Source organism: Sminthopsis crassicaudata, chromosome 4, assembly GCF_048593235.1.
Source record: "Sminthopsis crassicaudata isolate SCR6 chromosome 4, ASM4859323v1, whole genome shotgun sequence".
NCBI lineage: Eukaryota > Metazoa > Chordata > Mammalia > Dasyuromorphia > Dasyuridae > Sminthopsis > Sminthopsis crassicaudata.
Genome location: NC_133620.1, coordinates 108913602 through 108931862, shown reverse-complemented (window position 1 = coordinate 108931862; position 18261 = coordinate 108913602). Strand labels below are relative to the sequence as shown.

The 18261-nt window shown below is 33.9% G+C and overlaps 1 protein-coding gene across 2 annotated transcripts in view; it reads right to left on the bottom strand.

The window, feature by feature from the left end:
* The window catches only part of RPS6KC1 (ribosomal protein S6 kinase C1), a 208648-nt gene that overhangs the window by 62262 nt on the left and 128125 nt on the right, over positions 1-18261 (bottom strand). Inside the window, exons 10-12 of one of the 2 annotated variants that reach the window (XM_074309136.1) lie at positions 9132-9191; positions 7277-7324; positions 4776-4908 (exon numbers count right to left, since the gene is read on the bottom strand). In XM_074309136.1, coding sequence (XP_074165237.1) covers positions 4776-4908; positions 7277-7324; positions 9132-9191 — 241 coding nt within the window. The remainder of the gene's footprint in view (positions 1-4775; positions 4909-7276; positions 7325-9131; positions 9192-18261) is intronic. The other variant, XM_074309138.1, reaches the window with a different exon arrangement.

Here is an 18261-nt window from a genome sequence, read left to right as displayed (position 1 = left end):
AAAAGGATCCACATGTGCAAAAATGTTTGTAGCAGCCCTTTTTGTAGTGGCTAGAAACTAAAAACTGAGTAGATGCCCAACAACTGAATAGTTATAGTATATGAATGTAACAGAATATTATTGTTCTTAAAAAATAATGAGCAGCCTGATTTCAGAAAAGCCTGGAAAAACTTACATGAACTGATGCTAAGTGAAGTGTACACAGCAAGAACATCATACACAGCAAGATTATGTGATGATCAACTGTGATGAATTTGATTTTTTTCAACAATGAAATGATTCAAGGCAATTTCCAAGAGACTTGTGATGTAAAGAGCCATCTGCATACAGAAAAAGCTTATGGAGATTGAATGTGGATCACAGCATAGTATTTTCATCTTTGTTGTTGTTTGCTTACTTGGTTTTTTTCTTTATTTCTCTTGTTTTCCCCTTTTGAGCTGATTTTTCTCGTGCAGCATGATATTTGTGGAAATATGTTTAGAAGAATTACACATGTTTAACCTATATTGGATTATTTGCTGTCTAGGAGAGGGGGGAAGGAGGGAGAAAATTTGGGAACATAAGGTTTTAGAAGGGTGAATGTTGAAAACTATTTCTGAATGTATTTGGAAAAATAAAAAGCTATTATTATTAAAAAAAAAAACTCAAAGAACTTTAAAATATATAATAGATACCTCCCCACATTGTGGTGGAGTACCTTAGAAGGAGAATGGGAGAAAAACAGAATCTATTTAATAGGATATTTATCTATTAGAAAAAGCCTTACAAATGTGATATATGATTTTAATAGAATTTTATTACATTGTAAAAAATGGCAAATAAGATTATTTCAAAAAATCTTAGGTAACACAAACTGATGCAGAATATGATAAAGCAAAACCAGCAATTTATATAACTATATTTGAGAAATAATTTTGAGTAATTTAAAAATATGTAATTTTGAAACATGCAAGCACTCTGATCAATCCAATGACCAACAATGTCTCTAGAGGATCTAGGATGATGCAGGTCACTCAATTCATAACAGCGATGTAATGGAGCTTGAGCAGAATGAGACATAAATTTTTGTATACATTTGTATACATTTTGCTTAATTATACTCATGTGTTACAAACTTTTTCTGCCTTGGAATGGGTGTGTGTGTGTCTAACTACCACTTACAGTTCTCCAACTGGATAGAGAGAGAGAGAGAGAGAGAGAGAGAGAGAGTGTGTGTGTGTGTGTGTGTGTGTGTGTGTGTGTGTGTGTGTGTGTGTGTGTGTGTGTGTTAAGAGAAGGGTTGAGAACTGCTGGAAGGTGAGGGTAGACAAGGAAGGCACAGACAAGCAGAATAAATTTTATAGTAACATTAAAATACATATATACATACATATATATTGAGTATTATTTTCAAAATAGAGATTCATAGCTTCATATAAAATCTTTTGGGGTTCTGCTTTTGGGTTTGGCTTTTTTGTGTTTTAAGTTCAGAATAAAATATTGAAACAAGAGTATTTGATATAAGTAAAATAATGCTAATGAAATATTATCTTAAAATATAAATCCTATAAATAGACAGCTAGTTTGTAAAATGGTTAGAGCAATAGACTTGGAGTCAGAAACATCTGAGTTCAAATATAGTCTCAGAAACTTAATTGTGTGACCTGGACAAGTCACATAAGATGTTTCCTCAACCCTAACACCGAGATTAATAATAGCACCTAACTCTCAAGAATTGTTGTGAGAATAAAATGAGAAGATATTTGTAAAGTGTTTAGACACACTATACAAATGCTAGCTATTGTATCATATTAATCTTTTTACCAATATGATATCATTACATTATGATACCATCTTTGAATATAAATGAATAGATAGGAGGTACTTCAGAGATTTACAATTCAAACCTGAACACTACCAAGGTCATAAAAGTATTACAAGAAACTGATTTTGTAAGCCTTAAAACACCATTTAAAGGTGAGTTATTATTATCAAGATCATTAAGTTATTAAGTACCTTGTGTATACTAAGGCCTATGTAAGGCATTAGGAAAGACACACTATTTAGCTAGTTTTCCCTAATAGAATTTATATTCTCGTGAGAAGATAATGCACAAAAGTAGATACAGATAACATAAAATATTTCATAACACAATAATAGACCCTGTCTATGCATGTTTGCTGATATTTGTCAACTTCATAATAATAAAAATGAAATTTTGAAAGATATAAGAATTCAACAGGTGAAGCAATATCGGAAGATATTCTAGGCAGATGAAACAGGGTGAGCAATGAACCCAGGGATGAAAGAGTATAGGGAATGCTGGAAGAAATAAAGCATAGTCTAGTTTTAAACTTGGGCACAACAGAATTAATTTTTTTTTTCATTAAATGAATGGAAAAAAAGAATGATAAAGATAATGCAAAATAATATTAATCTCAAAGTCATCTCTATTTGGGTACCAGATACATTATATGTGAATGGGAGGGAGAGAAGGAGGTAAGGAAGAAGGAAGAAAAGAAGGAAGGAAGGGAGGGAGGGACAGAGGGAGGAAGGGAGGGAAGGACAGAGGAAGGAAGGGAGGAAGAAAGAAAGGAGGGAAGACACAAAGAGGGGAAGGAACAGTATTCCAGATAAAAACAAGGAGAGAGAAAAACACAATTTTAAAATTTCCATTCTAATGGAGAAAGATAACATGGATTTTTAGGTCTAGAGAAAATCAGGACCAGAACCAAAAGATAATTAAAGCAGGCCAGCTTGGGCCCTTCCATAAAATGTAAGTTTTAAAAGTTATTCAATAATGGGACAAAGGCTGGGATGGGGGTGGGATGGAGGCAGAGTAGGTTATGAGAGTGGCCAAAAGAAACCAGGAGTAGATATTTGCCATGGATAGCAAAAAAACTTCAAACTACATGGAAGCCCATCAATTGAGGACTGAACAAACTATAATACTATATTATCGCACCACGTGCAATAATGTATATAAGGAATTCAGAGAAACTTAGAAAGATTTGTATGAACTAAAGCATGGCAAAGAAATTAGAGCCCAGAGAACAATATACACAATAACTTCAATGATGTAAGTTAAAATAGCAATAAAATGGTAACCAAATTCAGATTAATTTTAATAACCAATCTTTGTTCAAAGGGAAAAAATGATAGAACACATTTCCCTGGTGGCATGTAGGTCCACAAAGTTGCATGTACAATCAGATAGAGTAACAGTATCAGTCAAATTTTTCCTATTTTAGTTAGTTACAAGAAAGGGGTTAAGAAGGTAAGGGAGTATATTATAATTTAATGAATATAAAAAACAAAATGTATTAGTAAAACACACATATACCCATATACATACATATATACACAGATACATAAATATATGTATGTGTGTGTGTGTGTGTGTGTGTGTGTGTGTGTGTGTATATTTGTATGTATTTTCCACAAATAATCCACAAAGTGAATAATCCACAAATAGGTAATGGAAGATTGACTATAATTACATTCATCTTGGTGACCTTGTTCTAAATTATTATGGATTACCATTATGCAAGTTATTTTGTTCCACACCAGAGGTGGCTGTATTTTGCTATCAGATGACATGACCTCTAATTCAATAATGACTGTAATGCACTGGTATTCTCAGATAAAAGCTGTCTATAATGTCTGAACAAAGGTGAATTAGTTATCCAATTCACACACGCAATTAACTCTCTTAATACCTAAGAGACCATGGAGCCCCTTCTGAATTTACTATTAATACTGCATATGGAGGTCTTTCCTCCATCTGCAGTTATCCTGTGTTACACTTCATAATAAACAATATTAATAGTTTATTACCCCTATCAAAAATCTTGCATTGGTTATCACAAGAAATCTCATTGCAGTATTAATCCATCATTGAAAAAAAAAATGTATCTTATTTAAAATGTTATACCTATTAGAAAAGCCCCAAAACTTTTTATTCCCAATAAGATAAATAAGGAAAAAACCACCACACAAGATTAGAAACTATTAGGGTATCCTTTGGCTATTTTAAGAAAACTTCTCAAGAATAAATATTTACTAGCTGAATTTAAATTTTTTTCCATATTCATTTACACCCCCCCCCAAAAAAAAAAAAACCAGAATAATTATTTATACTATGGTGTTAAAGGGCAAAAAAAAAAAAAAAAAAAAATCAAAACATAATTTTTTTTTTTTACTTGCCACCTGTTCCCTCTACTAAAAGCTGAAATTTCATAGTTAGAAGGCAAAACAATGTGTTTCTGCTTTGAATCCATATGTGACGCCACGGGCTGTTTTAATAAAAATCCAGATTAAAATAACTAGGTAATGTCAAGTGTTAGGCAAATATCCTTGCCTTTTAAAACAGGAGGTAATTAATTAATTCTTTGGGGGATACTTTTCATTTTAGCCACCTAACATTAATATGTCTTCTTGGCAAAGATGAGAGAACAGAATAAAATGCCAAAAATCAAAACTGGTTCTCTTAATATTTACTTAATGTTTTTCTTTGGCTCTATTTGTTTCTGTAGAAAGTTAAGAAGTAAAGTACTTTTTTTTTTTAAAAGACCATTACTATAGTTTGAACAAGATGCTCTTGTTCTTCTGGGTTTTTCATCCCTTTTTAATATTCCCCTCAATGAAAGGCAAGATCTCTTCTATTTCTATGCTATAAGAAAAGCAACACAACTGGTAGGTAAGATCAATGTGAGGGGGACATTCATATTAGTGTGAATGGGAAGCTAAAAAGTTGATATTCTTTACTGTGCAAACAATTTAAACCAGAGACCAACCTTCTGCATGCTGCAGAACCAGAAATACAGACTCCTCAGAGATGATGTACTTGTGCAGACACACCATGTTGGGCACACAGCGGGGGATGATGGTCTTTCTGCTCCTGCTGTAGTCACTGCTTTTCCTTAGACCCTGACAGAGAACAAAAAGGTCAGTTGTACCCTCAGCTGCCTTTCGAGCCTGCTGTGCTCTGTGTTTATCAACCAAACTAATCTATCCGAGTTACTCTAGGCTTCAGAGAAACCACTCATCTGCTGCTCTATGCCCCTCGGTCCCTGGAGGCTCTGCTGATGGCATCTGGCATGAATCCAGAGAACAGAAGATGGCACAAAGCTGCCATTAAAATCAATTACGTGGGTCAGTGTTTTTATTAGAGTCTCTCTCAAACTAAGTCATCAGGATGACACTCTGAGTTATTTCCCTATGACCTTTTCTTAAATTTTATTTTATGTATACATTTATATATGTATATTTAAAACAAAAGGCATTGTTACATCAATCCAAATTCTAGAGACAAAAGAGGCACTCCCAGACCAAGCTGGTGAATTTCAAATTCTATTATTTGCAGAATCAATAAGCATCCTTCAAGGGAACAATTAAGTGTTTTCTAAAGAAGAAGGTGTGTCCATTTTCAGAAGGTCACACATCCTGAATAAAAACTGCTTGAGAAACCTTCAGCAATAAGCAAATCATGTTGTTGTTTTCCCCCCCAAAATAAATGTTTCAGTATTTGTCAGTATGACCTGCTATACTGATAAGCCAAATGGAAAGTAGTTGGAAAAGGAAATAAAAAGTTAATCTATTCAATTTCTAGATGCAATGGAAATGCTTAAATGAAATATATTTTTAGAGATGTATTGTCACAATCCATTTCAAATACCACTTCTAAATTACAAATGGAAGGTTTTCTTAACCTGCCTTTGGTTATAAATTCAGGTAAAAATATAATAAAAATTGAATTTACAGTGTTGGCATAAAAAAAAAAAAAAAAGAACTGAGGGTCAGAGCTATAGATAACAAGCTCCCAAATAACTACAGGAAAGATTTTGAAAATATATAAATTTGTTTTAGCTTTCATTGCAATAAAATGTGCTCATACTCAAACACATATAAATATATATATATACACACACATACAAAAAAAACAAAAAAGGAGCATACAAGATTTTTTAAGTGATTCTAAATTTCTGCTAGTCTGTTAATCCCACCCTCAAAGATTCATAGTGACTGTAACATTTTTAACCACACTATCCTTGTACTTCTTTTAGCTCCTTTTCTAAGTATATGGCATTAATTTATTATTATCTTTTAATTCATGATTGTAGTCAATGCATATATTGTTCCTTTGCTTTCTTCATTCTACATCATTTCATATATCTTCTTACATTTCTTATAATTTTTCATGTCTGTCATTTCTTCCATCATGTTTCTATATATAATTTATTATAGGAACAATTTAAACCACAGCATATTTGGGCCCTTAAGAATTATAATCATGATCACAAATTAAATTTTGTATGATTCTCATCAACAGGAGAGGCAGTTTCAAAGCCAGGAAGACCTGGGTTCAAATAATGTAACTTTGGAGACCTCTAGGCCTAGAGGTCATGTAACTTCCTGCCACCTGCGGCCAAAGCCTGATTTTCCAGCTTTAAAGATTTCTGGGAATATGTATCACGTGACTTATGCCTAGACTCAGGCCTGAGAAAACTTCACCCAGTCAGTCCCATTCACAAGTGAGCAATGGCAAGATGATTCAACAGTAGGCTATGGCAACCCAAAAACATTTAAGCAACTATCAGTTGCGTGTTGTCTCAGACAAGGAGAAACAGGGCCTCTATACTATTCCTGTTTCATAGCACATCAGGAGTATTATATTTGTTTCTGATTTTCACAATTTATAAAAGACATTGATTAAACTCAATCAATCAAATCAAAATGGTAACATGCTAGATGAGGAATCTTGGAAGATCAAAGAAAACAAATAGAAGAGGCATAAGTGTCTTCAACATTTAAAGGATTGTCACATGGTAGAAGAAAGATTTATTCTGTGGCAGAATTTGGAGTTATGTATAAAAGCTGCAAGGAGGCAAATGTAGACTTGATGTTTGGAAACATTTCCCAACAATTAGGGTAGGAAAACTATCTCAAGAATTAGCAGGATCCTTTTATGCCAAGTGGAGATCTCTGAGAAACCTTAGCATGGCTACTTGGTGGGAAAACTGTAGAGGATTCTTGTTTAGATACAGGTTGGATTTGATGGCCCTTCGAGGTTCCTTTCAAATGGGTGACTTTGTGCCCTACTGTCACATAAAATTAGGTACAGACAACATCTAGTTATCTGGAGGATGGTTATTAAACATAAACTACAAAAGGGAAAACAAATGCAGAAAATAAAAGTACACAAAATATTCAGAATATTAAAAATAAAGCCTTTTCTTTCTGAAGTATTTCTTCCTTTCGATTTTTTAATCCAACAAAACACAATAATTTTACTTACTTTTAAAATGAATGTCTGTTGTGTTCTTGTGTCCATTACAAGTAAAACCTACAGAAGGATTAATTTTTTAAAAAAGAAAAGAAATATTAATATTTCCTCTATTAAGATTAAATATCACTGAACAGAATTTTCAAAAAACAACCAGAAAATATGTGGTTAAATTTTGAATAGGCACCCTAGTCCTACTAGCCCAAAACATAACCCTGTGCAAACAAATGTTTGTTTTGAGACCACTAAAGATGCATTACAATTTTTAAAATATTTTAGATACATTGCCCAGTATGTAAAGGGCCGCAGATAATGGAGGAACTCTGGGTAAAGTATAAGACCATTCAGTCCTTAAATACCTTGGAATGATTACATCATTACAGCACACTAAGTATGTGCCAACTAGAGAACCATTATATCACCACAGCATACTGTGCAAGTGCTAACTATAAGCACCCTGCTATTGATATATAAATGCCTTTCTTTACTGTAAGTATCCCTTGCTCCAAGTAGAACACAGGTGGTCACGGCCTCCGTGACTTCTCAGGAAGGGGGAGAACACCAAAAGGAGATGAGTTGCCAAAGCAGATATTGTCAGCAGGTTCCTTCTGGGCTGATGGATCTTATAACTTACCCAGAATTCCCCCAGTATCTGCGGTCCTCTGCACTAGGATGTTTGGTTTTCTGTTTTTTTTTTTTAAACTTTCAGGGTTAATTTTTTTAAAATCAGTTTTAAACAGGATTTTTCTTCTTTTTCATAGAATGTATAATGATGGACTGATTAATCAATCAAAGACCATATTCAATAGTTTATTTTTTTTGTTTTATTGATGTTTTGTTTTTATATTATAAACATTTATAGCTTATTAATCACTGTGAGAAGTCCCTTGTTATCAAAATAAACAAAACTAACACAACAGTCATCTAAAAGCTTATGCAATATTCCACATCTATAGCACCCCTCAATTTTTCTATGCTTATATGAAAGTGTATATAACATTCCATATCTATAGCACCTCTCTATTTTTAGTTAAAATAAAGGCATTTTCTCTCCCTCCCAACCCCACTTTGTTGGGGGAAAAGAGAAAGAGAAAAGAAAAACAATTCCTCTTAATACATATGCAGAGTCAAGCAAAACAAATTCACCCATGGGAGGTTACTCTGTCAGGAGATTAATGGTATTTTATTCAATGAATCATTAAATAATGCCTGACCAGAAATTTATAACCTAAGAGTAAGAAGCATTCTTAAACATCATGTAATCACATCTCCTATCCTTTACATGAATTCCTTTCAAATTATGGTCTTATATTCTAACCTATTAAATGCTACTCATTGGGTCATATATTAGGTACTACCTAGAATCTGGATATGTACCTTTAATTTAGAATTTTACTTGGTAATGCCTATAAATTAAGAAGAATTATTTTTGTGAATAACAATACTCACTAACAACTCTCAATAATTTAAATGCACAATATTCTAATATAAGCAAGCTTCTAACTTGTTCTAATGTTCTACTATTATCAAGCAAATATCACCTGGAATAGATTGTGTAATGGCAAAAGTGGGGGGAAAGGGGAATAAAGGGAGTGGAAGAGGAAGAGACAGAGCATGGATAAGAATAGGGTAGCAGAAATAAGAAGCAGAGAAATAACACCATATTTTGGGGGGAGAGGGAAGAAAAAACTAGTCTTCCGAACAAAGAATGGTTATATAAATACTAAGTTTGGAGAAGACTAGTGCCAGCTACCGTCGGGCAATTAAATTAAGCCAACTGAAATAATAGTCATTTAGTCAACAAGTATCTAATGAATGTCTATATGCATAATATTATGAATGATACAAAGAAATATGAGACATGAACCTTGATCTTCAAGACTTTACAATCACCATACAAAGACAACACCATGGGCCTAAGACATTCCTAAAGGAAAAAGAAAAAAAAAGGTAAAATAATGATACCGACAAGCATATTCTTAAATGCCAAATGGCTGGTACCGACAAAAGGTCCTGCTGAGTCCAATAAGAGGGGATTCTGAAGATATACCACAAGGAAAAACAAGATGAGCAAAAGCAAAACTGGACAAGATGTACACATATAAATAACAATAATAAATATATATTTTTATTATTATTATATTATATGTATATACGTGTGTGTATATATATACATTTGGAATGTAATAATTTTCCAGCTTAAGATATCTTAGAAGGACTTTAGGAAAGGTCTGTCTCAATTGGGGAGGAGATAATACAGCCCACTGCAGGCATATCACTGAGCTGTTGGCCTAGCACAGGGAATCTTGCTGGAAGCTCTTAGCCGAAGCAGTGTTGGCTACTCTGTCCTAGTTCAGAAGGCCAGTGGATCAGAAGGCCAAGCAACCACAGAAGGCAAATTGTGGGCCCCTGAACCCAGTGTAACAAGCAGGATTTGGCCAAGCCAACCCAGTACAGTAAAAAAAGGCCTGAAGCACCACATGTCCCGGCACAGTCAGTGAGAGTCCTCTTCCCCCTGCAAAAGAAGCTTGGAACAATCTCCCCTGTGTCCTAGGAGCAAAATTCAACTTTTAAAAATTAACAACAAAAAAAAGGCAAAAAGAGCTCTGACCACAGAGAGGTACTACAGAGACAGGGAAGATCAGAACATAAACCTAGAAGAGGCAAACTGCCTACAAGTGAAGTCTCAAAGAGGGATATGAAGTGGTTTCAGGCTCAAAAGGCTTTCTTAGAAAAACTCAAAAAGGATCTTGAAAAAGAGACCTAAGAAAAATGGGGAAAAGAAATGAGAGCTATATAAGAGGATTATGAAAATCTGGGGGCAAAAGTCAACAGTTTGCAAAAAAAAAAAAAAAAAAAAAAAAAAAGCACAGAAGTTTACTGAAGAAAAAAATTTTCTTTAAAAATAAATTTGGTCAAACGGAAAAAAATGCATTAAAGAAAACAACTTCTTAAAAAAATAAATTTGGCAAAATGGAAAAAGAAAATAATTTCTTTAAAAAATAGAATTAGCAAAATGGGAAAAAATCCACTTAACAATACAACTTTAAAAGTACAATTGGCCATTTGCAAAAGGAGGTTAAAAAAAGCTAACCAAAAAAAATACCACTAAAAATTAGAACTGGACAAATGGAAATGAATGACTCAACAAGCATCGGTCAAACAAAATTTTTAAAAATGAAAATAATGGGATATAATTTAGTTGAAAAGATAGACTGAGCTCATATTGCACAGGTCTATGAACATTAGTTTAAAGCATTTGGACCATCATGGGAGGTAACAATTAAAACGCAATATTTTAGGAAAATAATTTGGTATGGCAAATAAAATACAAAAGATAAGGAAGCATGCTTAGAAAGCTATTACAATAATCTAAATAGTGTAAAATCAGTAGAAATGAAGAGAAAGTGATCAATACAAAAGGTTTTACCAAGGAAAAAAGCAGGGCTTAATCGATTGAAAGGGATAGAGCAAGGGAGAGAAGTCAAATATGACACCAAAGTTTTAAGTCTACATGAGGAGAATAAAAGTAGAATTATATTTGACAGAAATAGGAAAATTGCAAAAGGGTCCAGGTTAGGTGAAGAGAAGCAAAAACAATGAGTTTGGTCTTAAGCATTCTAATTTGATGTAACAGTAGATCATGATAACATTACTGGCGAATAGGTAACTGGAGGTACGTGAATGGAGTACAGGAAGATATCAGAATTAGAAAGAATGACTAATAGTCATCTACTGAGGAGAAAGTTGAGTTCACAGTGGATGAGCTCACTAAGGCAAAAAGTAAGGGAAAAAAAGAGCAGAAACTGCTAACTAAAAAGGAAGCTAAGTTGAACAGAGAAAGTAAAGAGTTTACAGCAACTAGAAGAAGAAACAAAAATTTAAGGCAGGTGATAATCAAATCCATTATGCCCCTAGCCACCCTTTGTTACACCTTCATCCCTAGCAGTGATCTTCCAAAGCACGCTCATACCACATAAAGGGAAAATAATTGTTCAAAAATCTTGGGTCACGAAATGTCAGGATCCAAAGGAACCTTAAAAATGATTTCATTTAAGACCCTCATTTTACAAGTGAGGAAATAAAGAGTTTAAATGGCTTGGCCAAGGTCCAAGGTCACCCAGTAAATAGCAGAGTATGGATTTGAGGCCAAGTCCATTGTTCTTCAAACATACTTACTGTCCCTCTAGGGTAGAAAGGCACTCAGAGGCTTGAATAAAATATTAAATAAATTTCAACTGGGAATGACAACAAGCAGTATCTCTTAAATAGTGTTTGTTTGGTTTGATTTTTTTAAGTCAATTCACCTAAATCACTTACTACAATAGTATAGCCAACTTAGGATAAATTTCAATCCCACTAAGCATCATTTCATTTGACTAAAATGAAAATTTACTTAGTATGCTACTTATGCAACTATAGGGGAAAAAAATCTATTTTCTGCTAGAAACTTAATTAAATGAAGAGAATATGGTTGTATAAATCGGGAATGATATCATTTTGCTAGCTTCATTTAACCACACAAGATAAAAACTCACAAAATTAAGATAGATAAAAATGTCTAAGAAATACTCATTTGTTTACATTCACTTTCTTCTCTTACCAAGTTTGTTTGTAACTAAACTATGCACATTGAGGCAATAAACACAAGAACATATGTGATTTTTTTTAAATGTGCCCTTTGACTGTCAATTTCTCCCAAACAGGTGTTGGCTAAATGATTATAAATTGGCCTCTGGATACACCTCTTCAACTGAGCCATACAGGGTTGGTGATAATATAATTAGACCTAAAAACATCAGGCTGGTGAATGCTTTCCATCTGTTTGGCAATAATGTTTAGTTAACAATAGTCTTTAAAAGAAGCACCTTCAACTTCTGTTCTTAAAGTTATTGATAGGGCCATTCTTAACACACCAGCACTCTTGCTAACAAGAGCTTTAGGCACTTGAAAATTATTAGCCATACAGCTGTATACAGAGAGGAACGACTGCATTTAACATCTGTATCTTTGCAAATTTACATGCATCGACCTCATTTAAAGTCATTTCTTAATGAACGGTGCTATGGATCTATATTAATATTAGAGTTGCATGCACAAAGATCATAAGGAGCCAAACATTTTTTTAATGCCAACAGTAGGCCAATCTGTAATGAAGCTGTCAGCATAAAGGACGGAATAATAGCTTCTTTAACCCTCAAACAGAATTTGTTCATTTGAGGACTAGAACACACCAATTTAAAAACTGCTCATGGGTTTGCTCACCTTTATAAAGACAAAAATCTAATCTGGTACTAATTTGATACAATTGTCTTTCCAATAAAAGGCTCCTAAAGCCATCTTTTATTTCATGATAAAACAAGTGCTATAACTAAAACTGTCATGAAATAATTACCTTTGATAGCTTACCTTATTGCAAGAACACAATTAATGTATTTTTCACTTTCATTTTTCACAATTCCTTATCAGCACTATATTAGCATATGCTCTAATAGACAAGATTACTGCATCTTCGCCCTATGGTAACATATAGAATGACTGCTAACTAGAAAAAAAGCAGATAACCTATCCCTCCAGGGCTAGCTTCATCTGTTCTTTAATTACAATAGCACAAATGAAACGAGAAGCTGCTCTTTTATAAAAGTAAAGGGGAGAAACCTCAAATGATAATGGAAATGGGTCTTTTAGTTAACTATCTACACAACCCAAGACAGTCTACTCTCTACTTATTTTCTACCATTGCCAGAACTTGGGGGAGGGGGAAAGAAAAGAATGAGAAATAATGTATATCATAATTAAAAAGGAAGGGTGGGGGTAATTTGTTTTGATTTTTTTATAACAGATTTAGAAAGTATAAGAGACCCAGCATCACAGGGAAACCTTGGACACAAATAGAACAAAAGATAAAAGAGAGGCTGAGACATTTCTTCAGGCATGTATTCCCTGTATGATCTTATAAATTTAGTTTAAACTTAATGATACCGGTAATACATGTGGTTCCAAAAATACCACAACACCAATTCGTAAATCGAGAAAGATCACTTCAGCAATCTAAAATAATATTTGTCTACACTATTGGACTGGTGATCTTATAAATTTCTTCAAAATAAAAATCAGACAAAACTTTAAGAAAAAACCCAATAGGGTAGAGGTCAGGTAATATAACAGATAATGAAGCTACAACGCTACTTGTTCATTTTTATGTCATTTGTTGGAAGAAGCCTAGGAAAGGTCTCTACTGAGCATATTCCACTGTAGGGAAATCACACATGTCTATGCATAACAGAAAGGAACAAGTCAGTACACAAAAGGACAGAGAGAGCACACGCCAGAAAGAAGGTACAAGTTGCATTTGGCAAAAAGACAGATTTTCTCAGCTCAGGTCAAACGTGTAATTTTACATGCATTACCACTGTATCTTTCAAATACATTCAGAATTTGGTTGATAAGAATAACCTCTGCTTGGCAATGTTACAGAGGTTGGTAATGTTATCCTGCTGCAGAAGTGAAATGGTTTTTAACAAATTCTTCATATGAACCACTTGTTTCTGTTTATCAGAGACAGAAATTTTCTTCATCTAAAACCACATGCTTGAGATCAAATGTTACTTATGTTTAATGTGAGAAATTTGGTCCTCTTTGATATTTCTATATCTATCTACATACTTCCTTTGCCCCAATAAAGTTACAAAAATGTGTGACAGAATTTTCCATTTCAAAAGTTCTAATCCCAGAAAATAACAAACCTCTTGGGTGACCTTCGACATTATTAGTTCTCTTTTCTGGGAACTGACTTTTTTTTTTCCTTTGGCACAGGAAGACCAACAGCATTTCATTTCCTATAGCCCAGTAGCTCCAACAGCAAAGGATACTGAGAGGTAGTTGTTAGCCCATTAGAAGAAGCAGCATCAGGAGCATCAGCATGAGCAGACTGTGTAGAGGCACTTGTCTCATGTTATGCCATGAAACCAATCTGTTCTTGGCTATCATATGCTCATAAAAGCTATTTCAGGGATGAGGAATGAGGCATGAAGTGGAATGACTGTACATGGTCATTTTATAACATTTATGTACTATTATCCAATACCCTTAGCATCCATTTTCAGAAGGGACACAAAATGCAACAGCAGGGATGTTTAGGATTTACAATGAAATAACTAAATTCCTTCTTAAGATCCTACTGATGCTATGTCTATGTTGGAAGAGCCTTCGATGTGTGACACTATAAGGAGACACAAGAATTCATTGCCACAGGAGCTGCCTAACTGTGGCCCCCTCCCTCCTTTCTACAATCTTCTCATTCTGCCCCCCAACAAGATCTCTGAAAAAGGATTAGTTCATCAAGAGAAACATCTTAAAATAGAGAATGATTAAAGGACCAAGATTGTCAGGCTGTGTGTGGGTGAATGGGTGTATGTAAAGGGAAGGTCACAAGGGGGAAACCTAAGAAGAACCTCATTTAAAGTTCACTTGAAACATGTATCTTAATATTTAAAATGTGTTTATATAATAGACATATGCACACGTACATAGATACATGTGTATATACATATACAAGCACATGTATGTGTGTGTGAATATTCATATAAAAAGATCCTTTTTTATATATCCTTCTCCTCAACATACATATCTAAACTATCTAGCTTTAAATACTATAAACCAATCAGCTTGGTCACCCAAGGAGGTAAGTAAAAGACTAGAAAGGATAGGAAACATATAAAGATAAGTTGATAAATAACTGGAGCTTAGCTCTAAGAAAGTAATTTTAAATTTCCTTAAAAGCAGACATTAATAAATGTTTCAGTATGCTAATTTTTTAATTAAAAGATATTTCTGCAGTAAAAGCTCTTTCATATGCACTACTGATTCTTCATCAAACGTTAAGTTCTCAACTTAACACCAGTATAGCCGGTGGCAGCCTGAAGGTTTACCATCTGCTGCCACCCAAAGTCACTGTGGCCACCTTCAGAACATATGCATCAAAGCCCTGAGATAAGAGACTGAAGGAATACTGCCGAAGTCAGCATAAGGGGAATCACAAACCCAGAGGCAGGCAACAGGCAAAGTACCAGAAAAAAGAACATGGTGAACCATCAGTCACCCTACCACACACACAACCCAAGGTCACAGGAGACACCAGTGGCTGAACAGAGAGACAAGCAAAATAATACCTCTTATGGTACTAACATAAATCTAACCACCTTATCAGCTTTGTATGTTGAATTTTTTTTTAAAGAAATCTAGTAACATTTAAATTTCCTGCATTTTCATTTGGAATAGTTACAGTGATCACTGGAAGGGAAATAAAATGATTTGAATTGAATTGCCCTTATCATCAATCAAGATGTGGGTGTACATACACAAACACACACAGAGATATATATATGTATACATCTATATTATATATAGATTTCTAAGTAGGCACTTGAATTCCTTAGAATGTTGTTTTAGATATGTCTAATTTTTCTAAAATAAACTTAGACCCACAAAGATTACATGAATAAAATTTTGATAGAAGATATGAAGAAATCTACTAAAAGCAAATCATTAAATCCTGACTTCCTGCTACTGAAAAACAAAATTTAACATTTATTCTCAGTAAAGATTTCAACAAACTAATTTTTTTTGGCATTAAGTCCAGAATAAAAATGTTTTTAAGTGTTTAAAAGATAATATTTATCTCAAAACCCACAAACAGAAATAAAATTGTGATTCGAAACATTAAACCCCCAAGACACATGAAGAACCCAATCACTCTCCATGACTATTCTATAACATTGTCCCATATTTTGCTCAAAATGAATTCACTTACATAATGATTCATTAAGATGTATTCATCTTTACTTTTCACCTTATTGTGTGTATTATGTCCAGGGAGGAAAAGCAGAAATTTGGGGGGGAGGTGTTTAAATGATATGAGGTGCAAGGAAATGCCAATTCTGAAAAACCATTAAATTAATCATAATTTTAAGTGGAAAACTTTTTCAAGGCTTCCACAGGGAATTAGTAGAAACACTCATGTACAATATGAACCATTATCACAAAACCCATTTGTCCTATCTTCCATCTAAATTCACTTAATCTAACCATAACTTGTTATTTGCTATTAGATAAGTTTTTTGTAAGATGTTACAAAGCACCATAGGGATAAATACCACATGGAATCATGAATGTGTCTTTATTCACAAAATTTACAGGACTGTTTTTAAGTCAAGTCAAACAGCATTTATCAAGCATGTACTATGTGCCAAGCACTTGTACTAAATTTCAAAGATAAAAAGAAGGGTAAATAACAATCCTAACTCTTAAGAAGCTCCCAGTCTAATGAATGAGACAGCATTAAAACAACCATGGAAAGGAAGACATATACAGGATAAAAATGGGATCTTCTACCACTACATACCTGTCAGATTGGCTAAGATGTCAGGAACAAATATTGATGAATGTTGGAGGGGATGTGGGAAAACTGGGACACTGATACATTGTTGGTGGAGTTGTGAAAGAATCCAGCCATTCTGGAGAGCAATTTGGAACTATGTCCAAAAAGTTATCAAACTGTGCATACCCTTTGATCCAGCAGCGCTACTACTGGGCTTACATCCCAAGGAAATACTAAAGAGGGGAAAGGGATCTGTATGTGCCCAAATGTTTGTGGCAGCCCTTTCCTTAGTGGCTAGAAACTGGAAAATGAATGGATGTCCATCAATTGGAGAATGGTTGGGTAAATTATGGTATATGAAGGTTATGGAATATTATTGTTCTGTAAGAAATGGCCAACAGGAGGAATACAGAGAGGCTTGGAGAGACTTACATCAACTGATGCTGAGTGAAATGAGCAGAACCAGAAGATCATTATACACTTCAACAACAATACTGTATGAGGATGTATTCTGATGGAAGTGGAAATCTTCAACATAAAGAAGATCCAACTCACTTCCAGTTGATCAATGATGGACAGAAACAACTACACCCAGAGAAGGAACACTGAGAAGTGAATGTAAAATAGCACTATTGTCTATCTACCCAGGTTACTTATACCTTCGGAATCCAATTCTTAACGTGCAACAAGAAAATTGGATTTACACACATATATTGTATCTAGGTTATACTGTAACACATGTAAAATGTATGGGATTGACTGTCATCCAAAGGAGGGAGTAGAGGGAAGGAGGGGAAAATTTGGAAAAATGAATACAAGGGATAATGTTATAAAAAAAAATTACTCATGCATATGTACTGTCAAAAAAAATTTATAAATTATAAGATTAAAATAAAATAAGATAAAATAAAATGGGATCTTCTCAGAGGGAAGGTGCTTAAGGAGAATTAAGACAGTTTGAGATATTAAATAGACAGTTAGAATTGCAAAAAGAACAGTGAGATTATGGCTGGATAAGTAAGATTTAAGACTAAGGAATGGCCAAACACATAGAAAAATTGGGAGATAGCAAAGACACCAAAACCAAAAACCCAAAACAAAACAAAACAAAACAAAAAAACACAAAAAAGAAAGTTTCAAGAGAACATGGTGTTAAAAGATGAAGCTAAGAATTGAGAAAAAGTCATTCATTTCATCAATTAAGAGCTAAGTTTAAAATTTATTTTATTAATTTCAGCTAAGGGCTGATAATTATGATCCTTTCCTCAACCAGTTTATATTAAGATAGAAGGTAAATGACAGTCAGCAATACATGTATATATGTGGTTAAACACACACACACACACACACACACACACACACACAGAGTGAAGACTTTCTGCCTTGTATATTTTTTAAATCCTGGGCCTATACATTTATTACTTCATCAAGCCTGCTTCCAAAGGGCATAGTGTACCTTTGTAAGGAGACTGGATATAAATATAGCAGAAAGCAGAATATAAAAGACTGAGAAATTGGGTTGGAAATAGAAATACTGAAGTGCCAGGAAAAACAACCACTTAGACAGCTCTTCTTATGTCCAAATGCTTTAGAAGCAAGATCTCTATGCCTTAGCTAT